Consider the following 25461-nt stretch of genomic DNA (forward strand, 5'->3'; position numbering starts at 1 on the left):
TGATGATGCTAAGTTCTGATTAAAAACAAACAAGCCTTGCAATGCTACAGACCCAAGATCTGATTCCACTCAGCTTAGGCTTAAACGCAAGGAATTCACATTGATGTGAATGTTTTGCTTCAGGAAAGTTCGACGCTGCCCCTCCCCAATGATTCCTGTCCAGCCAAACAGACTGTGAACGGCCTATCCCATGAGTGCTGAGATGTAGCTGGAAGTGATCCTGCAAACACAAGATAAACCATTGTTCGGTTTTGCCTTAAAACTAATGGGCAACATAACTTTTGTTGGAGAAAAGGAGGGCTCTCACTGTCTTTGCATGCAGAAAGCCCCTCTGGCATCTCCCATTAAAAGGATTCAGATAGCAGGCCTCTCAATGGGCTGAGTCTATAAGGCAACTTCATGAGGATTCTTCTTCCTATAGCTTTCACAATCTAAGTGATGGTTTCCCTCACAGACTTTCTGTGTTAGCAAACAATCACCAGCAACAGGACTTCCTTACCCCTGTCCAAACATAATTCCCCCCCCCAAAAAAACATTGTTGGTTTCCAACGTTCAGCTGTAATTATTAAGTGATATGAGGAAGATGGCTGTGTGAATCACCGGCGCTTTTCCTTCCCATCTCAGCCTATATGCCTAGACCATCAAAAACCACTGTCAAGAAAGTAAAAAATTACTCTCTTAATAAGGAAAATGAGCCTGTCAGAAAAGAAAACCTGCTTCCACGCCACCTGGGCCATCAGTTGGAAAACATACTTTGGAAAACATCAAAGGGCCAAGGAACCTATACTAGCAATCTGGAAGGATTGGAGGTGTAATCCAGCAAAATCTGAACTCTATTCTGGCTTTGGGAGGCGGGTGGAGAGATTGCTAGGGATTGAACTTGAGACTTTCTGCATACCTACAATATATCCAGCCATCATTTGCGGGTAAAATGCAAAAATCCTGCTTATGAGCTTCACAAAGCTGTCGCCGATATAAACACAAGAGGGCTAGACAATGTAAAAACTTTTTTTTTTGGTAATTTTTATTTGAACACAAGTATTCTGACAGAATGCAAAGTCAAAATTCTCCGTTAGTATCAGTATTTACATTGGTGAGAATGGAAATAAAGGTGGTATTCCATGTTTCACTCGGTAAAAAGTTTTTTGTCTTTTGTTTTGTTTTTTATAACAAGAGAGAAGGCCCCTAAAACAGGGAATGCTGGGTAGGGATGTGAATGGAGGACTGAGAACCACTATCACCATTGCCTAAGTGAACCCCCAGGGGTCTGAAGACATCCACAGAAAAAAGGGGGAGAAATAAAATAAAATCCACAGTTGTTGTTGTTTTTTAAAAGAAGACTCCATGGTAAAACTCAAGCAAGAAAATGTGCTATTTTTTCCTAATACATTGCATGAAATACATGTTTACTGTACTACGAGAAGCTAGGTGGTTATACAGATATATATGTATGACGCATACATATATAAATATGCACATCGTAAACAGTGTATTGTTGGTCCCTATTCAAAGGTCTGTGTCTGCTTGAAAAATAAAATAAACAGGTATAAAAATAAAATTAATGTGAAGACACCTTTAAAAATTCATAAGAGAGAATGTTGCTTCTAAATTCAAAACAAAACTCTTTCGCTGCCAAAGGAGGAACGAACAACATATTGGCAAGAGTGAATAGGCAGAGAGATACTGAACGCCATTCCCCTCACCAAGAAATAAAAGTCTGCTTCACAGAGAGCTCTGGGACAGGAAGGAGGGCTGCCGATGCAAAGTGGAAATGCTCCCCTGCCAAAGAGCTCTTAATGAAGCAGCCGCGGCCTCCTGCCGCCATGGCAACCATGCTGAGAAATGCCTGCCTGGTGAGGGGAAAGAGGGCAAAAATGGCGGCCATCTTGGTTGGCTCGTGAGGGAATTTGTGAGGCTCTGCTCTTGTTCAGAAAGGCTCAGCTGACATCAAAGCCCTTTGAAAGCCACAGGAATCTTTCCAGGGATGTCGGCCGGGCTTCAGTTCAGGCCTCAAGATGACAGCCAGGCTTGAAAAATGCTCGCCCACAGCAAGGCTACCCCAGCCAAGCTTTGAAAGGTTAATGTTCCCACAGGAGACTCACGGCACACTTTGCCTGTGTGGGCCCCACTGGGAGAGGCTATTGGCAGATTATGGCAGCATAAGCCTCCCGTTAGCTACTCATCTCTTAGTGGGAAATATAACATATGAGGTATGAGGCAAGAGTTGACATAATGGTTGGTGACAGTATTTTGCAAGCCCTCACAATGGCCGACCTTCTGGGGACCAAGGAACGCCATTCTTGCTATCTTCCAAACAAAAAAGCCCTGCCCATTCATTTCCCTCTGGGGAGGAAAAAAAGTCTATGTGAGAAGATTAGGGGGGGGGGTTATATTTACACCCTTTAACAAAATAAATTCCTTGAAGGGCTAGAGCAGGGGTCCCCAGACTACGGCCCGGGGGCCGGATGCGGCCCAATTGGCCTGCCAATCCGGCCCGCGACGACCACCGCCGCCCACCGCTCTTACGGCGCGCAGTGCGGCAGCGCTCTTCCGGGTCGGGAAAAAAGCGCCGAAAATCCTTTGTGCGCATGCGTATGGGCCTCTCCCGACCTGGAAGAGGTCATTTCTGGTGCACTTGCGGGTTGGGGGAGGCCCATACGCATGTGCACAACGGATTTTCGGCGCTTTTTCCACCCTGGAAGCGCGCCGGCGCGCCAGTAAGTGCCCGTGCGCATGCGCACGGGCACGCACTCCCCCGCCCGCCGGCCCGCACAGGCGCGCGCTCCCCTGTCCTCCGGCCCGCCGCACGATCGGCGCGGTGGGAACCGGCCCAAACGCCGGTAAGTCTGGGGACCCCTGGGCTAGAGTTCCCCTCCTCACTTTACACCTTCATAAACAAGTCCCCCACCCAGGCACATAATAGAGGGTCGGACACCACCTGCTCCTCACAGGTGCTGGGTGCGAGCGCATCAATACAAAGGCAGCCTCCATTTCCACCCCCATGAGCTGAAGAGAAAAAAACAAAAAAAAACAACAAGAAAGCAGCCCCCACCCTGCCCCCCACATTTAGCAAAATGACAAAGACTCTTGGTTTTTCACAGTTGGGAATGATAACTGAGAGATGCCACATTGACGGACTGCGCACATGAGATTATTATATCGAAAGGCGTGGCTTCATTTTGCTTAGGCCGGACTGCAGTCTCCCCCCACTGCCACCTCCTCCCTCCCTTCCTTTGCCCCCCCCCCAATTGACATTAGCGCAAAGGGATGCTATAGATCACATTCAATTTTGCAGGTTTTTATATATAGATATATATATATGTATGTATTTAAAGCAACCTTTCCAAGCCTGGTGGCCTCCGGAAGTTTAGAGCTCATTATTCCCATCAGCCCCCGACAAGGATGATGGGAGTTGTAGCCCAAAAATATCTGGAGCGAAGCAAGTCGTAGAAATCTTGATTTCAAGGCTACTTTTTTTCAGTCCAGAACAGTTGTATTCTCTTCGTTTTATGTATCCTGAAATTGGGGTTTCATCATTTGGAATTTTTCTCGATCACCCCGAACTATTCCCGCTACACCTTCCAGACCCAAACGATGTGGAAGGTTTTTTCTTTCTTTCCAATTTTAAATTTTTTTGATACTATGACAAAAAACACATTTCACACTAAGATATTCACGCACCCACAGTGCACAAGCTTGCAGATCTAATGAAATTCTTTTTTTAAAAAAATGGGGGGGGAAAAGATAGTTCTATACAAAGGGCTGGTCTCCTTCACCTCTACATCCTTTTACCCACATCCCTGTTTGTACATTTATTTATTTTAAAAAGCAGCGAAGTCACAACTTTAAGCACAAGACCACTGCATGAACTCTGTAGATTCTGGGTGTGATCCTGAATAGAACAGGGGGAACCCAAGTTTCATACCGTGGTATGTAAGCTATGGGGCAATAATGTTTAACATGAATACTCGGGTAAGAAAAGTTAAGAAGATCATTAAGTGCTTGAGAAATCAACTTAAATATCAGATCAAACCTCCCAGATCAGATTATTTGATGCATTTTATCTCTCTCTCTTAAAAACAACAACAAACCCCCCTGGATATTTCCTAACAACTGTGTAGAATCAGCAACTGGAGGATTTGGGGGGGGGGGGTTTCCTACTTTTCCAGCAGACCATTTTTGACTTTTGTGTAAAATGGATAAAAGTCTGCCCCCAACCATATATTTTGTTGCATGTGCAGAGACCAGGATCCATAGTGGCTATCCTGCTCATTTCATTATCTTTGAAAGCTCTTGAGAGCACACCCTCTACTGCATTGAGCTGAACTGAAAGGGATACCCGCCTCTTTTATGGCGTTTTTTGAGTGCATCAGAGCCATATGAAGTTTTGGATCAGGGTGTGATTATGGAAACTGAATTCCTTTCAATGGGCTTTCTGAATCAGGATTGCACAGCAATGGTTCTTAGTAGATTACCTCCACCTTGCCTCCTCTCCGAAATTATGCCGAACTCCCATAAGTGGTGAGCTTCACTACATTTTAAACATTGTGTAGGCTGGAAGGAAGCCATATCTGCAGCAATATATCTTAAATAAGGAGGGAGAGTGGGTAATTTTTAAAACTTACCTTCTTAGACCCGCCCTTAACTATACAACCTCCCCTTTGGCTTAACTAACCTTGGGGGGGGGGATTCCTGGAGAGGAAAGGGGAGATAATGCCTTAGAATAAGAAAAATAACTTACTTCCTGTATTCAGTTTTGACCCTGACTCCGCACCACCACTGAGCAACTGCTTAAGTTCAAGCCAGTGACTTTTCTCTCAAAGGGGTAACATGTTCAAAAGCGAACAGCTTTGCGCATAATAGATCCTCCAATCTTGCACTACACATTTAAGCCTTTGGATCACAGGTGTAATGCTTTGAAGCTTTGGACATTAAAAGGCCTCATATTCCATGGTCAGGAATTGGGGTGGGACCTGTCAAATCCTCAGCCAATCAAAGCAAAGGGGGAACCATTCTGACCTTGAGATTTGATCCTAGTGAGAGGTTTGGAACTGCCTGGAGCTGAACCATCGTGGCCCAGCATCCTGGTCCTAAAAAACACCCTGGAAATATGATTTCCATCAAAAGCAAATCCTCACCTATTCGTTTGAGAGGAAGCATTTTTCGAGACTCAGGTTTGCAGCACAAGATATTCATTCTTTAAGATGGACTGACTTACACTTCTTACGCCCCAACCAGCTATACAAAGCCACCTTTCCCAGTGTCCTAAATTGCAGATACTGCGCTGGTGCTTTTCAGAACTTCACTCCTTTGTTCACATGCTTAAAGTTAAACTCATGCTCATCAGTAGGGCCCTGAAGCAGGACACTGATTGGACTTTACGTGGCCCGTCTGAGAAAAGGGTAAGGGTTTGCTTATTTTTATTACTCCAGTAAGAAATAAAAAATGATAATAATTAAAAAAAGAAAGAAAAGACAAAAGGGGAAACACCTACTGTAAACATCCATTATTTCAAAATGTCTCCCTTTGCAAAGCAAGCATGCTGATCAACCTACTATCTATATAGCCTGTTTTTACTTTCTCTCTCTCTCAGTCTCTCTCTCTCTCTCTCGCAATCTCTCTTTAAAAAAAGGCAGCTATTTTACATAGACATTTAAACACAACAAAAGTTTTAAAAAACGTTTTGTCGACTGTAAACACTGGAAGAAAATAAAGTTGGCAAAACCAAATTAAAAAAACAAAACAAGGAATACTGCACTTTGAAATATAAACTCCAAAACTGCCCAAAGGCATTCTTCCTAAAACGAAACATGTTGGAATTATCACCTGTACCAAAAAGGGCCGCAATCGGCCCAAAACGTCTTCCACGCAAGCCCCATTTAAATGAACATCCACAGGTACCCTGCACACTTCCCGTTCATTCCAGGGGGCTCTGCGCAACAGACGCTGATGGGGGATTGCCCCTTTAGAAAGGAGAACAGAATTCAGTCTGGAAGGGCAAACACACTTTGCGTACAGGACGAATTCAAAGTGAACAAAATAAAAAAATAAAACGGGGAGGAGATAACTTACTTCAAAGAGTTTACAGGTTTTTCTCAACTCGGCTGAAAAGTATAAAAATAAACGATCTGCGACTGGCCATCCCAGTCTGCTCAGCCTGGCAGAGCCAAGCCTGGCTTCCTAATTTTGTTCTGAATCTCCTAAACATGCTGCAGTTGGGTTTTTTGTTTCGTTAACTCTGCATGGATATTTCGCAAGGGCCCTGGTATCCTAGTGGGGTTATGGGCTTATCCTTGTTGAAGACGAAGAAGTAAAACATTTTGTTTCTTAAAAGCAAGTGCACATAAAATAAAATTCTTCCTACAAACCTAAAAAAAAAAAACCCCACCACATTTCCCCCATTGTATGCATTTTTTTTGTCTGTTTTCTTTTTAAAAAAGGCAAAGACATTAGAGGGATGAGATGTGTGTTGTGTGTTTTAAATGCTCAGGTGAAGTTGTTTGTTCTGTCAATTTTTTTAAAATTTTTGTTTTGTTTTGTTTCGGCTCAGTTGCCCATCATGCTTTGCTCTCATTTTCATTTGTTTGTGTGGCTTCATTGGGTACCGTCTTGACTTCTGCTGCGGGGGCTGTCTTGGCTTCTGTGGCTTGAATTGCAGCCTTTTCATCTACGGGGGTTTTCCTGTTGGGAAAGTCACCAAATATTGTGGATTAAACGAAGGCTGGTAGCTGCCCTTTCAACAAAACTTGGTGCCTGAGAAAGGAGAATCCCTCCACGCTAGAGTTTATGCTTCTCAAGACTGGGACAAAAAAGCAGGAAGCAAGCCTTCTCACCTCCCCCACAATTTCTTTTCCTCAGCCAGTTGACTGCAAAGCACAACCACCTAGTGAGTCTTGGGATGCAGGAGAAACATCCTTTGGTTTGCATTTTTAAGCTAACTATATATACTAATATATGTGTTGACAAAAAGAATATTCTCAACCATTTAGGAAATGTATAAATGTCCAACAATACTAAAACATAGCTGTCAAGTTTTCCCTTTTCTCGCAAGGAAGCCTATTCAGCATAAGGGAATTTCCCCTTAAAAAAAGGGAGAACTTGACAGCTATGTACTAAAATATTATTAACAATAGAATTAGAATGTTCTCAACACAATCCCCAACAGCAGAGATACCTTCAGAGACACATGGCAAGTCCTTGAAAGACTCCTACTAATGGCCTGGGTTTTGTCCTAAAAATGGTTTCTTGATAGAAATAAGGCTGCCATTTCAGTTTCTGAAATTTTGGGAACTGTGCTTCTCATGGTTAATTGAATATGTGATTTAAGGTTTCCTAAGGCCTCGAAATGAAACGGGAAGGGTTCTGAAGCCCAGTTCATCCTTACCCACCACTGGTCCTTTTTCACTCCTCCATGTGAACCATGTTTTACCCCTCTGCTGCAACTAGAACCAAGTGATGAATTCAGCCATGTTGGCATGTTGTACAGGAAAACCACTTCCGCATCCCCGATGGAGGTGGTGTTGTGGGCGGGACCCTTCTGCACTCTCGCGATGGGGCAGGGAGCCCAGCCCCTCGCGTGTAGCGAGTTCCCGCCGACGTCACGCCTGGGCCGACCAATAGGGTCGGCTGCAGGGCAGGGCCTCCCCCCCCTTTTAAAACGGAGCTGAGGTGGGAACTCGGCCTCTTTCCGCGCTTCCCCCTCAGCTATTTAGTTGTACAGGAACTTCACCTTAAAACCAGGGCCCAAGCAATCCTCTCCATTATCGGTATTATCCTCTAGCATTGCCTGGTTCAATCATGCTGGCTACTTTGCTCCAGGGAAAAGGCGGAAGAAAGCTTAACACATACCTGGTTGACAGAGATGTAGGAACCCATGGCTCTCCAGATTTTGTTAGGGTACAGCTCCATTAGGTGCAGCTGATGGGAGTTAAAGAGTCCAACAACATCTGGAGGGCCACAGGTTACACAGCCCTGTGAAAGAATCTCACACTTAGAGGAAAGTCATCTCTTCTAAATATCCAAATGTTAAGGCCTTCCAGCTGTAACCTTGCAAAAAAAGACTACCCTCATGTCCATCCCTTATTTGTAGATGCCATTTGGCAACAGAATTATTATCCCGTGACAAGTTGTAGCAAACAACTTGCTTCTTAGAAGCTAAAGGTGACTCCATCCTAGGAGATGAGGAAGGGAGCTTATAACAACAGAATCTGGAGACTACTGCTTGATCCCAGGCACAAAGACATCTGGATTCTAAACTTTCTGTAATGGTTGGTTGGTTGGTTAAATAAATAAATAAATAAATAAATAAATAAAGGTTAGCTTGCTTAGAGAAAAAGCCAGGTTAATTCATAACACACAGAGAGAAGTGGAGCAACAAGCACGGCACAGCACGGACAAGAGACACAGCACACGAACAAGCAGGGTTTAAAGCGGGGAGGCATACTCTGTCTTTGCAGGTGCTGCCGATGCAGAACTCTCCGGGCCGGAGGAAGCTGCTTGGCCTGCAGGTGCAGTGGCAGGAGCCGCCGTGCCCAAGGCGGCAAAAACATCCTTGGCAAGATCAATGTCTGGGGTCTTGAAGTTCCCTTCGTCCATTTTGAAGTCCTCATTCTGAGTAGCATTTGTGGTGCCCCCCGTGGCAGCCTCGCCTTTCTGATTCACTGCATTCTTGGCCACCTCTGTTGGAGTCTTCGCCGCGCTGGGCTGCGTGGCTTCCTTTTCTGGACTTTTGGCGCCGGAGGCCTCCTGCTTTGGCTCTGAAGAGGCTGGAGAGCTAGCGGGGTTTGGGGGCTGTGGGGCAGGGGATTTGCTGGCAGCAGCAGGGCCTTTGGGAGCCTCGGGTGCCTTTGTGGTAGAGCTAGGGCTCAGCACTGCCCCTTGGTTGGTTAGGACGCCGGACGACAAGTTGCCAGTGGCCGGGGTGGAAGTAGGCGTGTCACTGAGGTCAACCAGGGGAGCCACTTTAGGTGTGGAGGTGGGTGGGGGCGAAGATGCCGAGGCCGCTTTCGAAGGCGTCCCCTGACTGGGAGCCACGGAATTGGAGTCGGGCATGGGCGTGGCCGGCAGAGTGATGCTGGAGGTGAGGGTGGTAGTCTCACTGGTGGGGCTATTCTGAGCGGTGGCAAAGGTTTCAGTGATAGTGTCAGAGTTAGTGGTGCCTGTGGTGACAGACGGCATCATATCCTCGGTGGCTGCCGTGGTGTCGGCAGGGTGCCTGTGGGGATGAAAGGAAGTAAAAGGCGGGGGGGGAGGGGAAAGAAAAGAGAGAAACAGACAATGAAAGCCATGAAAGCAGCAGGCGGCTGGGTGAGTCAGTGCAACTGCAGAAACAACATGCGGTTATTTAACACACAAAGAGAAGGAAGAAGGAAGACATGGAGGCAAGGAAAGCATCAAGCCTTTGGACGTTAGGGAGACCCTGAAAAATAAGGGGGCACATCCATGGTATCAGAGGAGGCTGTTTGAAGAGTACATGCCTTGACCCCGGGGCTTAGAAAAAGAGGTGGTGGAACTTGCTGAGCAAGTTAGGGGAGCACCCACCTTCTCTTCTTCACCCCAGCTGCCACTTTTGGCGACACTGCTGCTGACCTCCACCTCCGGCACGCGGCCACAATCGCTGCGCCCACACCATCGCTAAAGCAACCCGATGGTCACGACACACAGCCCCAGGTGCCATGCCACCTGCACAGTCCCAACCTAAAGAGGTGCCAGAATGTACCTAAGAGGTGCCAGAACTCAGTTCTGGTGAGTTCCAGCTGAAAAAAAAGGCCTTGCTTGACCCTTTCTGGGTCACAATGAGATTTGCAGCACACCCTCCAAAGATGCAAATCTGCCCAAGCAAACTTTTGGACTCCTCCTTTGGGAATGGTCAGCAGCTGTACTTCATGCATTTCATTGCCATTTAATCCCAGCTTCCACATTCCATTGCATTCCTCCTCCACCACCACAGCCCAATATAACACTGCCAACTGAGAATAGTGCTTCAGAAATTCGATGGAGTGGACTCTAGTCCACAAAAGCTTTGCCACAATAAAGTTTTTTTATGGTGCCATGAGAGCTTTTCTTCTTTTTGGAAACATATTATTATTACTCCTAAAATACCCGTCACTTCCTCAGGATTGCTCAGCCTTCCTTCCCCCTAGTTCACACTCCATGTGAATGATATCTCTCTCTCTCTCTCTCTCTCTCTCTCTCTCTCTCTCTCTCTCTCTCTCAGCACAGAGTTGTCTTTCACACAATGGAGCCTAAAGAGGGGCTCTGCTCCCCTCCCCTCTTCAAGGACACACCCGGGGGGAGGGGGGGCTTCTACATTCACAACATACTCTGGCTCTGTTAGTGGCGTGGTTTCATTAGGTTCTGTGTGTTTCCCTCCATCGTGGTTCGGGGTCCGTTCCTCCTCTGTTCGCACTTCCACAATGGGCTCTTTTGATTCATCTTTACTGTAAGGGAGGAAAGGAAGCAGGGTTAGTTCAATTCCCAGCACCTCCCAGTTAAAGAAAATATCAGCTAGCAGGACTGCGAAAGATCCCCTGCAGCTTTTACCATTTTACTTTGGGAGGGGTAGATGGGAGAAAGGATGGGCTTTTTCATCGTGCAGACAATTTTTCCTTCCATTTCTTTCTTGCAGCAATGTGCAATGTAAATACAACTATATATATGTATGTATAGTGAAAACAAAATTACTCACGAGAAGGCTGCCTTGCCCTCTTCCATGTCCTTGCCTTTTGCCCCAGGACCGGACTTGCCACAGAGGTTGACTGCGATGCACATCAGGAGGCCACACTTGTTCAAGAAGTAGCAGGTGATGTCCACAGCCACCAGCAGGAGGACAAAGACCACAATGAGGATGCCCACAATGGCAGCAGTGCCCAGTCCTGCAGTAGGGCTTGTGCTCGCTTTAGAGGCCAAGAGAGAAAAGGGAGAAAACATAGAAGTTTGCAAGTCGGGATGGACATTTTTCTTTTAGCACAGACACTCTTCTACAGTGGTGCCTCACTTAACGAATGCCCTGCTTAACGAAATTTTCGCTTAACGAAAGGTTTTTTCTAGCGGAGGTTGCCTCGCTAGACGAATGCGTTTTCGTCTAGCGAATCACGGTTTCCCATAGGAATGCATTGAAATTCAATTAATGCGTTCCTATGGGCAAATTTTTTTTTAAAAAAAATTCAATGCATTCCTATGGGATTCACTAGACGAATTTATTCGTTATAAGAAAAGACCCATGGAACGAATTAAATTCGTCTAGCGGGGCACCACTGTATCTAGTTTCCTGTTTGAGCAGGTGAAGCATCGCTGGTTTAAGGAATACTTCATCTCCTTCCAGAGCACCCCTTTTCACCAACAGAGAAATGTCGTCACTAGAAAGCAAAACAGTTGCCCTCCTCACCTCCATTAATAAATCCAATGTGTGTTTGTGTGTGAGAAAGATGCTGTTTGTAGATATCCCCCCCCCCCGCGCAAACAGATTCTACTTATCTAAAAGAAATGGCACTTCACTCAATTTCACACTTTGGACATAGCCTAAAACATGGACCAGCAACACAGAAGCTAAGAATCCCGTAATACTCTTATCAAGTTGCATTCAGAACAATTAAGAGGCCAACAGTGGCTATTAGCCAATGCAGTCCGAAACCTATCCTCCATTTTCAAATGCAACGTTGGAAGCTGGCAACTTACTCCTATCATGCATCTCACAGGGGGAGTGAATTATAGGAGTTTAGCTGGACTCTGGTTCTCAATATAAGGTTTTCTCTTGACCAGGTGTGGGGAACCTTTGGCCTTCCAAATGTTGCTGAGCTACAACTCCCATCAGCACCACTGAGCATGACCAATGGACAAGGAACATGGGAGTTGTATTTCAACATCATCTGGAAGACAACAGGTTCCTCACTGCTCTTCTTGACATAGAATGCAACCAAACACATTCTAGAAATAGCCTATCCTGGGCATACAGTTGTCAATCTGCAAAGTGGTGTCCTTAGTTAGTCCAGGCATCCTTTACCTTGTGCAAGGAGGACGCAAGAAACGCCCTATAACAAAGAACAGGGTCGCAGAGCCTGTGGGGACCCTTCCAAAATTGTTGGATAACAACTCCCATCAGCCCCAGTTAGTATGCTCAAATTCAGTGTCTAGCAGGCCCTAAGTTTATCATCCCTTGCTAAGAACAATTTTATATGTTTCAAGATTGTAGATAACCCTGCTCAAGAGAACTTAGGTGGCTGTTGGAAACATTTTTATTTCAACTAGCTGCCTTTTGACCAGTGGCGTAGGTAGTCGCTTGGGTGCCCGGTGCAGCATGCATCTCACAGCTGGGGGTGGGAAACGAGCCGTCCAAAGGGGTGGGGTACGCTGCGTGGAGCCTCTCCGCAGCCTCCCCCTCAGCTGTAGGGCGGTTGAGGGAGAGGCAGTGGGCAGATGCAAGCTCCACGCTGCCTTTTCAGGCAGCGCTGAGCCTGCAGATGCGCAAGCCACCACATCACTCCCAGGAGAGATGCGTGGCTCAGGCATGCTGCAGGCCCCATGGTAAGTGCTGGCCCCCGTGGTATGGCACCCAGTGCCAGCCACGTTTTGTTGCGTTTGTTGACTGAACGAAAAAGTTTCGTGAGCCCATTTTCTTTTTTTAAAAACCAACTCATATTTTCTGTCATTTTCTCTCCCCCCCCCCCCCGTGATAAAACCTGGGGCGGCCTGCACCTACCACACACCCCTTCCTCCGCCACTGCTTTTGACATGTGGTGACATTAGGGTCTGCTGCTTTAAATTATTGTTACATTATTCTTTTCAAAATTGGTATTTTAGTGGTGCCTTTTAATTTCTTGCTGCTTTGCATTTACTAATGCTTTCTCCTTGATTGCTGTTCCATTATGTATGCAGCTTGGTAGTTTTCAAACAAGTGGGGGGGGGAATACTAAATAACAACAGGACATTGCAACACAGCAACCCACCTTTTAAGTTTCTGAACATTGGACAGGGAAAGTGCGGAGACCACCTACGTATTGGTGAAAGTTTTAATGCCAGACGGCCTTTCTCTTCACTTTGCTATGTTGCAACAGGGCAGGAATTGACCAGAAGAAAAAATAATTAAAAAGGGCTAAACTAAAGGTTGACCTGGTCAAATTTCTCAGCAGGTAAATCCAATTAACCCCTCAGGAAGTGGGATTTCCTCTTGCCAAAGATGGAATTGCCTACAATGCAATCAAACCCCTCCTTGGGAAAATAAGAATACCTTCGTTTTCCAGAAACATCCTAATCCTGGGAAACCAGACCTAAGCATCAAAAAGCACCATGCATGAGGCATAATTTTAGTAATCTTAACCCCAAAACTTGTAACTGACCAGGGAGGGGTAAGCTTTTAAGAGTCATGTGTGTAGTACATAAACACCACGAGCCCCCAAACATGTAACAGAATTGTTGAACAAACTGGCACAGGACTAGCCCTCTGAATTATTAAATTAAATATGCATCTGAATAGTAACTAATGCTAACACATGCAATCCATACTAACATAATGATCCAAGTGAAGAATTGTAGTCAACTAAGTTCTGCTCAGGGTAGACACTGAAATTAATGAACCTAAGTTAGTCATGTCCATTAACTTCAATGGGTCTGAATATGTTCATGCAGATTGGCTCCTAATCTGCAAAGGAAACTATACAGTTGTACCTTGGAAGTCGAACGGAATCCGTTCTGGAAGTCCATTCGACTTCCAAAATGTTCAGAAACCGAATCGCAGCTTCTGATTGGCTGCAGGAAGCTCCTGCAGCCAATCGGAAACTGCAGAAGCCCCGCCGGATGTTCGGCTTCCAAAAATAGTTCGCAAAACTGAACAGTCACTTCTGGGTTTGTGGCGTTCGGGAGCCAAAACGTTCAAGAACTAAGCTGTTCGAAAACCAAGGTACAATTTTATTTGGAATCTCTCTTTTTGGTTCTTTGCTCCATGCTGTCTCCAGAATGGATAGTTGACAAGCAAGTGACCATTTTGCTATGTGTGCAGCAAGTCACCTTAGCAGTCTACCCCTTGGTCAGGCAGATCACATGTCTCTCCAAAATCGTACACTGCCAAATGCTGGGATCTACCAATTTGGAGAGCGGGTGCCAGGAGCCATCATTCCTTGCTTGTGATGTTATCTGTGGCACTCAGGGGACCACTGCTGGGGAACACGGTATCAACCTAAGATAGACTGCTGGTCTAACCCACCATAGCAATACATACATTTTTATGACCCAAGGCTGGAATGAAGGCCTAGGGAATTGTGAAGTACAAACTCTCTCCCTTGGCCCAGGGCTAAAAGGCCTCAGCATGTCACCTTGGAAAGCTCTGATGTAGGCAAAGTTTCCACAGGTGATAACATCTTTCACTGCACACCAGCCAAACAGGACAAAGTCTCTTTGCGGTAAGATTGCTGTTGCTTTTATTGGCCTTTGTCAGCCCTTATTAATGTAAGGTCACCAGACGTCCCCGTTTCCCAGGGACAGTCCCCAGATTTACAAATCAGTCCACATACAAAATCCATTATTGAAGTTGAAAAATGTTCCTGGATTCATTGAAAAAATAATAATCTGGTAACCTTATATTGTGTCTTGTAATTATTATCATGTTTTACAGATGAGGTTCAAGAGGAGACAACCAAAGCCCTACAAATCTACCCACTTTCCTAACCCCGTGGTTCTGTTCTTTTTTCCTGTTTTTATTCTGAAATACATCTCACTGCTTGGAGATTCTAAAATTAATTTTGGGCCTGAAACATGTGCAGTTTGCCGCAATATCCCACTCATCCATCCATCCATCCATCTCTCTCTCTCTCTCTCTCTCTCTCTCTCTCTCTCTCTCTCTCTCTCTCTCTCTCTCTCTCTCTCTCTCTCTCTCTCTCTCTCTGGCCTTCTATGTTATCAAGGTATACACATGCACTGATGAAGCAGTGCAAAAAAGCCAAATTGGATGTGATTGTCTGACGGCATCTCAGTTCTTTCTCACAGTAAGAATTATGCTAGAATCATATGCACAAGCATACTGTCTGCTTTATATATATATATAAAAACCATTGTACAGAGCTCTGATCACCCCACCTTAGCCCGAGCCTCTGCTCCCCTGTCAATATGAAGTTCCATTAAGAAGTCCCATATTAACCACAATCTCTCGTTTCTCTCCCCAGCAAAGCCAAAGCACTGTGCTTCTCTTTTTTTGCTTTGGCTGGTGAAGTCTGACGTTTGCATCAGAAGTCCATTAAGCGCTTTGCAGAATGCCTGCGCCAGCCAGATCAGCTCTCTGCCAAGATACATAATTAAACAAATTCATCACCCTTGGTTCTTGCAAGGAGAGGGAGGGGGCGCCATACGCATTCCCTCTTGTAATGTATTCTAAATTCACGCATGGATTATTCAGCCTTCTCTCTCTTGCCAGCTATTGGAGGAGAAACTTTAGCAGAGACGTCAAATCTTCCCTTCTCCTCATCTCAAATTCCCATCTGGGAAATCCAAAAGAAGCAATTCTGAATGCCTGTGGTACACATTCACTCTTATACGGCACTTTTAATTCTGGCCTAGGGACGGGGACAGAAGAGGCATTTAGTGAATGCCAGAGGGGTCCCTGCCTTGGGGGAAGATCTCTGAAACAAGTAACATCCTGCTAGTTGGAACTGTGAAGGATACATTTAGGAAAGGCTATTAACCATGAATGCTAAACTAAACCTCAATGTTCAGTAGTATATATATCTTTTGCATACCCAATTCTTCTTGTATTCTTCCGTCAGCCAACGAAGCTGAACATTGGGAGATTGAAAGCAGACAAAAGGAAGTGCTTTTTCACACCGCACATAGTTAAACTATGGGATTTGCACCCACAAGCTGTAGTGATGGCCCCCAACTTGGGTGAATTTAAAAGAGATTTAGACAGATTCGTGGAGGATAACGCTGTCAATAGCTACTAGCCACAGTGGCCATGTTCTGCCTCCGTTGTTGGGGATGTTATGCCGCTGAATAATGCTAGGGCCTGGGAAACAGGAGCAGGATAGGGTTATTGTAGACTTCCCATAATGGGGCATGTGGGTGGCCACTGGGAGAAAGGATGCTGGACTAGATGGCGCTTTGGCTTGATCCAGCACCCAGGCTGTACTTATGGTGGTGGGAGTGAAGCAACAGGGATTGACTAAGCATTATTATACTCTGCTGGTCAGATTCTTGGAGATATCTGGCTCTATCCTGGCAACACAATCCCAGACTATACAGACTGCGAGCCAGATCCAGCAAACACAGTTATTCTGTGCTGTGACTAAATGGTGTGGGGCATTAATTCAGAGCTTCAGAGAATGCTTGACCTATTATCATTTTGTATTTTGGTAGGGTCTCTCTCCCTGTCCCACTTTGTGCCTCATGTTCCTTTCCGGCTCCCTTGGGTTGAGGAACCACAGAAGCACATCTGGAGTTGGACATGAAGGTGAAAGCTGGACAGGGGCATCATTGGTTCAGCATCCACCTTTGAGATGAGACAATTGTGCAGCTCTCTCCACCTCAAATATGTAGGACGTTCTAACCAGCAACTGGAGCAAATGAAGAAATCTGCAACAGGGTGGAAGGGACAAGCATGGGGAAAGAGGACAGGAGGCAGGATCAGCAGGCTGCTAGCAAGTGTCTTGGATTAGAGTGGACCCCACCATGCTAGAAGATTTAGATAGGCTTCTGACTAGTTGGAAGGCTGGGAGCCAAGACCTGGAAACCCCCCAAAGAAATAGGGGAATATGTACAATTTCTCAAATCTTCTTAGTTGGCTGAGATTTCTGAACATAGGCCCTGTTCCTACAAGGGTGTAGTAATTATGGGCCACACGAAACCATGTTCAAGGCAAAATGTTGAATGTACTCTCCTCTGTGCAAGATTATAGAGACATTCAATGTTAAGTGTCTTTCTCCTCTGTAGTGCAAAAGACTGAAGTACTGATCTGACAACAGCAGAAGCTCTGCCAGGAGACCACCAAGAGTTCCAGCAGGAAGTGTCTGAGAGGGCTGGGAAAGACCCGTTTTCTGAAACCATAGAGAGCCACACTCAGTCAATGTAGACAATACAGAGCTAGATGGGCCAATCTTCTTACTCGGCATAAGGCAGCTATCTAAATGTTTCCAGAATGACTTGCACCTCAACCTGAAGTGGTTTCTTTCAAATCGCAACCATTGCAAGCAGTTCTGCAAGCACCCAGTCCTTTAACAGGTTACTAGGATGTCCTTTCCAAGGACAGCCACTTCCTTATGATTCCTTTGCAAGTAACTCTGAGTGCTGTAACACAATGCCACACAACTTCCAAATGTCCAAACGGTTACTTTTTAAGATCAGCAAAACAACCACAATGAAATACAGAAGGTTGAAATTTGAGATTGGATTATGTATGCAAAGTTTGAAACGAACACATTTCACCATCGAATGGCCAATATCAGGAGTGAATAGATGCACATAATGAGCAGTGGACCCACCACAGAAGCACACTGGTTGCATTTTGCACATATATACTATCTTCACTTCAGCTCAAGGGAAATTGTGTTTGTCCCTTTGGAAGGAGGAGCCGGCTCTAGACAGCACTAATTTGCCTGCTGAAACCTCCAGGTTTGGTCTCTGACATCTCCAGAGATGGACTGGAAAGTCCTGAACCCCAGAGATCTGCTGCCAAGGACAACACTGAGCTGGGCAGGCCAATGATGTGACTTGACATAAGGCAGAATCCAGATAAATGACTACTGCATTAAAAAATAGTCAGAAAGCTTGCCTGAATCATGGTGATAGAGGGACAAATTACATACATAATCCGCCTTTGAATCATCATTAAGTATGTCTGTCATTGCAAAGTCAGGAGAAGCTGGGCTTGCTCAATGATCAGTGGGTGGGGGCAAAAATAGATGGCCCATCTCCTTTTTAAATATGCCTGTATATGCCATGCAGTAATTCTATAGGAGTGGGGAACCTGTGCCCAGGTGCCAAATGCAGCCCTCCAAACACCTCTATATACAGCCTTCAAGACACTGTCTAGGCTGTGCCTCCTCCACAGGCCCTGCCCTACACCCTCTTTGACTGCTTATGCCTGGAAGAACTGTGCTCTTGAAATGTTAAAATACCTGATGTTTGCCTGGATGGCAGATGGAAAGGTGTAGGGTGTTTGTGGGTATGTAGAAACCATTGGCTTCTGCATGGCTGGAATGTATTCTACTGGACAAAGAGCCACATCCACTGCTCTACCACACTTCGGCTCTGGCCCATTCCCCACTGACATGTGGGTCTAATAGATCACAGGGCACAGTCCACCACAAATCTTTCTGGCAGAGCCCAACTGCCATTCATTTTCCTGTTCAGTGTAGCTGTGGCCAATCATGTGGCCTCCCATCATGTTGGGAGGTGAGAAGATTTACTTATCATTGAATTGTAGAATTGAAAGGGACTCTGAGGGTCATCTAGTTCAGGGGTGGCCAACTCCCAAGAGACTGCGATCTACTCACAAAGTTAAAAACTGGCAGTGATCTACCCCTTTTTTGGGTAAGTTGTTAAGCTTTTTTTAGGGAGGAGGAAAGCCCTGTTTTTTTAGGAGGGCAGGGCAAAGTTGTTGAGCTTTTTTAGGGAAGCCAAAGTTGTTGAGCTTCTTTGGGGCGAGCAGTGATCTACCACAGATGTCCAGTGATCTACCGGTAGATCTACCTGTTGGACATGCCTGAATTCTAGTTCAACTCCCTGCAATGCAGGAATCTCAACTAAAGCATTGACAGATGGCCATCCAACCTCTGCTTAAAAATCTCCAGTTAAGGAGAGTTCACCCCATATCAAGGGAGTCCATTCCATTCCATTGTTCAAGAGCTCTTGAAAAGGTCTATGTGATACTTTTTTAAAGGCCCATTCTGCCCATGCTTGAATCTGCAAAAGGAAGGCTGAAGTATTTATCCAACACTTCTCTCTGACTTTATATCCATCAATATGAAATGAGACACAGAATCTCACTACTTCCCTTATGTGGCAAGTGTTCTATGGTCCGCCCTCAAAAGATTGATGTATGCCAAATCTGTGGGTACAGGAGGGTTCCCCACCTCCACAAGCCTTTTTGGACCCATCAGTCATAGTGAGCTGATAGTACTAAGCTACCTTTGAACCATGAAGGCAAGTCAACCACAGCGTGTAATATGGAGCTGAGGCTGTAAGAATGGGGAAATATTCCAATTTAGCTTTCTCCCAGTTTCTCATTTTCCCAGCATTCTCAGTTTACCAAATGCCCACATCCGTTTGGAATTTTCCCCCACAGGAGCGACACATGAAAATTCAGATGCATTTCTTGTGAGCATTTCTTCTAACATACGCATTTTTGTACACAATTTCCCCTAATATACAGATTTTTGCAAGCAATTTTCCCCAACAGGATGTAGCTTTGTATGTTATTTTCATTAACATTTGCATGTTTGTGCACACCTTTTGGTTAGAAAACTGCATCGCAACATTTGGAGAAGTGTCTCTGTGTTTCAGTTCATTCACTGGACTGAGAAGTATGGACTAGGTATTTGCCTTAAAATGCAAAATGAATGGACAAGGTATCCCACATCCCTAATAGTGTGTCAAAACCGGGTGAGGCAGGTAATGGCTGTGAGTTCACGATCCCTGGAGTGCCATGGTGGTGATGCAGAGGGAGGTAATGTTGTTGTGACAACACTATGGCTTCCGCAGCACCCAAGATGGAATAATATGCTGCCGTACCACACCTGTCCTCAAATAGATTGTGTGCGGGGGGCGGGGAGGTGTAGTGGGTGTAAAACACCAATGACACTGCAGGTCACATGCACTTTGTAGCTGCACATCTGTGCATGCAGAAATTCAGAAAGTGATAAGGAACCTTTCCTCTTCGGCGTCCCATCCCCCCACCCTCTCCAAGAAATATAGGTATGAGAAGAGAAGTCACGCAAATTGTTGCAGTGAAGACAACAACATAGTTTGTTTTCTTGGGGGTGGAAGTGGAGTGCAGAAAAAGAAATCCCTTTGCAAAAAAACCACCTTCCTGAATAAATCCAGCAGCTCTTTTTCGTCCATTTGGCTTGAGGGGCTTGAAATGTCCACTAAAATGCTAACAGACACACATGTATGCAGAGAACAAAATAAAATGTGTAAACATTTAAAACGATTTCCTTTGCTTAAGCACCATTGCTGTGTTACGAGTGGATACATATGTTGACAGCTATGAGTATATGGAATGGAGCAGCCTGCCTAGCCCCACTATGGAAAAGTGGCTTCTTGTTCACACACACAACCTTTGCTCAGGAATGCAGGCCAGGGTACTGTGCTGTCAGGAAAGCTCATCAGCTCAATGCAGTGCCAGGGATATCCTGGCATCCTTTGCCAGGGGTCATTCAGAAGGGATCACGGCCTGGAACCTGTATTGAGCAACATTGACTGAGATGATTTCACAACATTCTACTGTGCTGGCAGCTTGAAAGTTCTCTCCTCTCCTCTCCATTAGCAAGTAGAGACTGTATTGCCTGTGAATCCAGAATCAACACTCCACTACCTGTAACTGCGAATTATTCTGACTTGTGAGGGAGTGCTTTTCACAAAATGTTTAAGGAAAAGCTAATTCCCAATGCTGATTTCCATTGCACAAATTCAACCGCAAACTCCATCTCTACTGACTCGCTATGGATTCTGAATCTCTGAATTTCGCACTCTATAATTTTGCTCAAAATATGACACAGACCTCACACTATCAGTACCTCAACTCTTAGCTGGGCACTGAACATTCATAGTTCATCTTTTCGCTTGAAGATTTCAAGCAGCATTTTGCAATCACCAAGCACAGCAGGTGCAAATAAAAGGTGTGTTTCATGTATGGCTTTGCAAGGTCATGGGTATCAGAATAATCTTGTGTATCATCTAAATTAAACCCTTGCTCTCAGACAGAATTATCTTATACCAAAAGCATTCCTGAACAGGAATGGTAAGAAGCTCCACCTTTATTAGAATTTATTTATTTTATCAGAATTTGAGCTGGATTCTTGGGTCCTCATTGGAATGGACCAATTTCTAGATCAAATCTGGAGGGAAGAGATGTCCCCAGGCTGAAGTAGGCCTCTCTCCACAACTTGAACAATCTCCAAGGCTGTGCTAAGACTTGGATATTATTTCCAATTCCAATCCAGACCTCTTGGCAAACTTCTAAAACAAACCAGAGTGGAACGACAGGGTTTCTCTCTCTCTCTCTCTTTCCCCAAAAGGTGAGCCTTCCTAACCTTCTGTTAATTAATTCCACTGACTAGGAGTGATGGAATTTCCACATAATGCTGTGTGGAAAAATCTGGTGGGCATGCATCCATTTTGTTTTGTACTGACATATGAGAGAAGCTTTTGAAAGGTTATAATAAAGCACAACTAGCAATGAGCTGAAGTCTAAGTGGGAGGTGTGCTATATGTGCCATATTATCTCCTATTAGTTAGCACTCATATGGTGAAGAATGTGGTGACAAAGGAAAAAAATAATATCAGTTTGACAGGTTATGTATTTCCAGCTAACGTTTAACTGTTGAAAGGGCAGAGAGCAGCTTCTTATGAACTTCTCAGCACAGCAGTGGAAACCTAGACCAAAATGGCCATACAAACTTGCTGAACCAGCTGGTACTCAAATAACTTTGCCTGCCTGCCATTTGATGCTAAGGGACCCAACTCATGGCAAGCATGTTGGTAAGCACTGGGGGTGGGCATGAGCTTAAGCTTGCTGTTATCAAAAGATAAGTATCAATTCCTTTGGAGTAAGGCCATAGTAAATAAGATGCTAAGTATAGGCCTTCATCCAGCCAGCCTGATGTCACGTGACCTTGACTCAGCAAAGATCATTGTTAAACAGATATAGAAAGGCAGAAGGATCTGAGTAAAGTACCTCACTTTCTTATTCAGGAGGAAAGGAGATACTTATCTCGCCCAGTTACGTACCTATCCCATCTGGAAATACCCTCTCATCAAAGAGCTTTCACTTTAGCCCCAAATCGCATAATGCCCTCAGCAGTTCTTCAAGGGAAGTACAAACGGATCCCATTGTGCGAGAGATATTGCCCGTGTGGATTCTGGGGAAGTGGAAACTATTGGCCACATCCTCCTGCGATGCAGCTACTACGAGGAGGTGCGAGGCGAGCTCATCCACACGGCGCTGGCTGAGCTTCCTGGACGCTCGGACAGTTTCTATATAGAGTGGCTTCTTTCAGATGCTAACTCTATTGTGACAGCAAAAGTAGCCAAGTTCTGTGCTAGAGTCATAAAAATCCGAGCCGACCTAGTTAGTAGTGCCCAAAAATTTCAGGACAGAGCCAAAGATGATCCATTACTACCATTTGCTGTACCCTCTTTTATCTACCTTCTTTTTGATACCTTTATGATCTTCTTTATGATACCTTATTTTATCTAATAATTTTTATAATGGTTAAAGTGGTTTATATTTATTGCTTATTTTTTAGATTGTATTTTGGATTGTTTTATGTATATATATATGTATGCTGGTCGAGAACCGTAACAATAACTAACTAACTAACTAACTAACTAACTAACTAACTAACTAACTTCATTTTAAAAAAGAATGGAGACTAATGACACCCCATACTTCCAGACATGTAAAACTCCTAACAGTTCTGAACAAATGGCTGTGGCATCACAGTGAACGTCCTAAGGTCCTAATACAGAGATATATTCCTTCTGTACTGAATGGCACTCAGGGCAAACTGGTTGTCTGAATACCTTACCTGAGGCTGTCATTCTGTACGGCACCATGATCTTTCTGAAATCGTGTGTGTGTGAATAAGTGTGGTAGAGCCTTGATAGTAGCAGAGTGGCCTGTGCCACTTCAGATTGCAAGATAGAGAAGCCATGTTTTGAATGCCCCCTCCTCATTTTTTAAAAACTGTTCTGCAAGTTAAAAACCAGCTCAGACCTCTTATCAACTCACATGGCTGCATAGGTAGATTTGTTATTACCACTGCAATATACTCGGAATGCTATGGACAAGAGTTTGCAGGGCTCAGCTGAAATGCTCCACGAACCCACAGGCAACAGCTTACTGAACCAACTAGATTTCCGCAGGTTTTCCAATGAATGTAAGCTGCAGTGTACCATCCTGAGTTAGACATGTTTGGGCAAACTAGTCCCTAGGAACCCTTTTAACACATGACAAAAGTCTCATGGACAATCTACCCCAAGTAACTCCAGTCACATCAAGATGGGAAATGTTCAACGATAAATTTTGGGTGTTGCTTCTCGTTATTTTATTCTTATTCTTCTTAGTTTGTTAAAAAAGATTCTGTTGAACTATTGGCAAGGATGAACAAACAGTGATGTGTGAAAATGGCAACAAAGACCAGTATCAGAAACACCCTTCATTCTTTCCCCCCTTGTCATTTGAAAAGTTGTTTTTACATCCAGTGGTTGAAAACGGGAGAGGGAGGGAATCATGGTATAGGATGCACACACAAAACAGTAAAAATGCCTGATTTGAAACTTGTATCTCCCTCCCTCATTACAAAATAGCACATCTCTCCCCAAAAATAATGGATCTCTTGTGTTCTGCATTTTATTTCCCAACCCTCAGAAGCAATCCTTGCAAATAAGGAATTTTATCTTGCTTTCAGGCCTCAGCGAGAAAACCAGGGTCTTCAAAAGCAAATATCTGTTTGATGCTGTTGTTGTTTGCAAAAGTTTCTAACAGAGCAGAAGCAGAGCTGCTGCAGAGATGAGCCACAAGACAAAGGGGGACGAGGCCGCTGGACATCCCAGGGTTGCTGCTGATTCCCAAGATGGGGTCAGAAAATGGTTGGGTGTTGTTGTTTTTTAAAATCATCATCACCATCATAAAAACAAAAGATTGGGTGTATGTGAAGTGGATGTTTTCCATTGGGGTCCAAAGTGACATGTATGATGACAGACACAGGAAAGGAACAAGGGCGGGGAAGGGATACAGGGGGGAAAGAAAGAGAGAAAGAGAGAAAAATAGATAAAAGAAAAAAAACATCATAAATATAGAAAAAACAATAAGAATTTAAAAGGCTTATTTAACTTAGTATAATTTTTAAAAAAATGTCCAAAAGGTTAGAAAAACAGAGCAGCAGCGGCAGCAGCAATGGTAGTGGTAAAGGTTTATATGGAAGCTGGCAGCGAGAAGAGGAATTTGGAGAGGATGGAGGGTTAGCGAGCAAATGAGACGGAAATCAACACTGTGACAGAGGATGCTTGGAGGACAAGGGAATGAGTTTGCAGTTATTTGGCAAAGGAACACTTTCCAATGGGGATTTTCAAAGCAAGAATAAACAAACCCACTTCTACCTAATGCCCAGCCTGCCCAAGAAAGTCGCCTCAACTTTGGTAATTGCCTCTGCCTTCCTAATAGTCCTTGGGTAGAACTCCATGAGCTGCTGCCCCAGGGAATCTTCGCTGACAATAAAAACACCCACAACATCCAGAAATACTGGGGAAGAGATTGCAGCTTGTCTCCTAATAACCACTTGGGTCTCCCAAGAGAGGAACGTCTCAGACCTTACCTGGACTACAAACTTCTAACAAGTCAGCTGCTCTCATTTAAGAATACAGAATGTGGCCGACAGTACGTGCTGTAGGCATAGAGATTGGGACCTAGGGGTTACCAAGCTGGAGCAAGGGCACCACTGAACAAGGAGGGAGTTGAATCAAAGCAGCCTTTGCCAATTTGGTGCCCTCCAGGAGGTTTAGAGTACAACTCCCATTAGTCCCAGCCAGAATTGCCATGCTGTTCCCCACCCCTCACCTCACTGCCAGTCCTGGACTTCCTCCCCCATGTGCCAATTGTGTTGGCATAATGTTGACTACAAATCCTCTGCAGAGAGAATGGTCTTGCCACATTCTGTATAGCACCTTCTACACCACACCAGAGCTAAATAAACCATGCAACGGCAGCAGTGCCTCAAACTCCATTAAATGGAAGAAGAGTCCAGTCTTCTCTGGTCCCTCCCAGCTGATAATTTCTTGTGCACCTCTGCTAACCCTAAGCATACCTCCCAAGTTGCTGTCAGAGAAATAAGGGACCGGGCGGAAATAGCAGACCGGAAGTAGCGCTGCCACCATTTTGGAACTGGGCAGAGCATGCTCAGAAGTGACTTTTGATGCTGCTTTGCCCAGTTCCAAAATGGCCGCCGCGCCAGAATAAACCAGGAAAAAACAAAAAAAATCCGTTTTTTTCAGCTAGGAAGAGCTGGAAAAACGGGGATTTCCCAGGGAAAACGGGAGACTTGGCAGCTCTGAACCCTAAGGGCTACCAACTGCTTTTCACCCCTATTTTGTAAACTGTCACACTTTCCATTTGAACTTAAAACAGGTTATAAAATGGAGCTGAAATGGATTCTTATTTATTCATTTATTTTGCAAATTTTTGAAAGAATTTTCCAGCCAGAAAGCCAAATGCTTAAATTTCAGACTTGAACTTTTGAAATTTGGCTGCCAGTTCTGTGA

At 44.8% G+C, this 25461-nt stretch overlaps 1 protein-coding gene across 6 annotated transcripts in view; it reads right to left on the reverse strand.

The window, feature by feature from the left end:
* Positions 1-3618: 3618 nt before the first annotated feature.
* Positions 3619-25461, reverse strand: part of NCAM1 (neural cell adhesion molecule 1) — a 219782-nt gene continuing 197939 nt past the window's right edge. For 2 of the 6 annotated variants that reach the window (XM_088657853.1, XM_060268501.2), the window contains 4 exons: positions 10688-10895; positions 10323-10439; positions 8444-9214; positions 3619-6681 (listed from right to left, as the gene is read on the reverse strand). In XM_088657853.1, coding sequence (XP_088513979.1) covers positions 6558-6681; positions 8444-9214; positions 10323-10439; positions 10688-10895 — 1220 coding nt within the window. In that variant the 3' untranslated portion in view covers positions 3619-6557. Of the gene's footprint in view, positions 6682-8443; positions 9215-10322; positions 10440-10687; positions 10896-23225; positions 23763-25461 lie in introns of those variants that run through there. The other 4 variants (XM_035139360.3, XM_060268497.2, XM_035139362.3 and 1 more) reach the window with 2 other exon arrangements.

This window comes from Zootoca vivipara, chromosome 14, assembly GCF_965207765.1.
Source record: "Zootoca vivipara chromosome 14, rZooViv2.hap1.1, whole genome shotgun sequence".
NCBI classification, from domain to species: domain Eukaryota; kingdom Metazoa; phylum Chordata; class Lepidosauria; order Squamata; family Lacertidae; genus Zootoca; species Zootoca vivipara.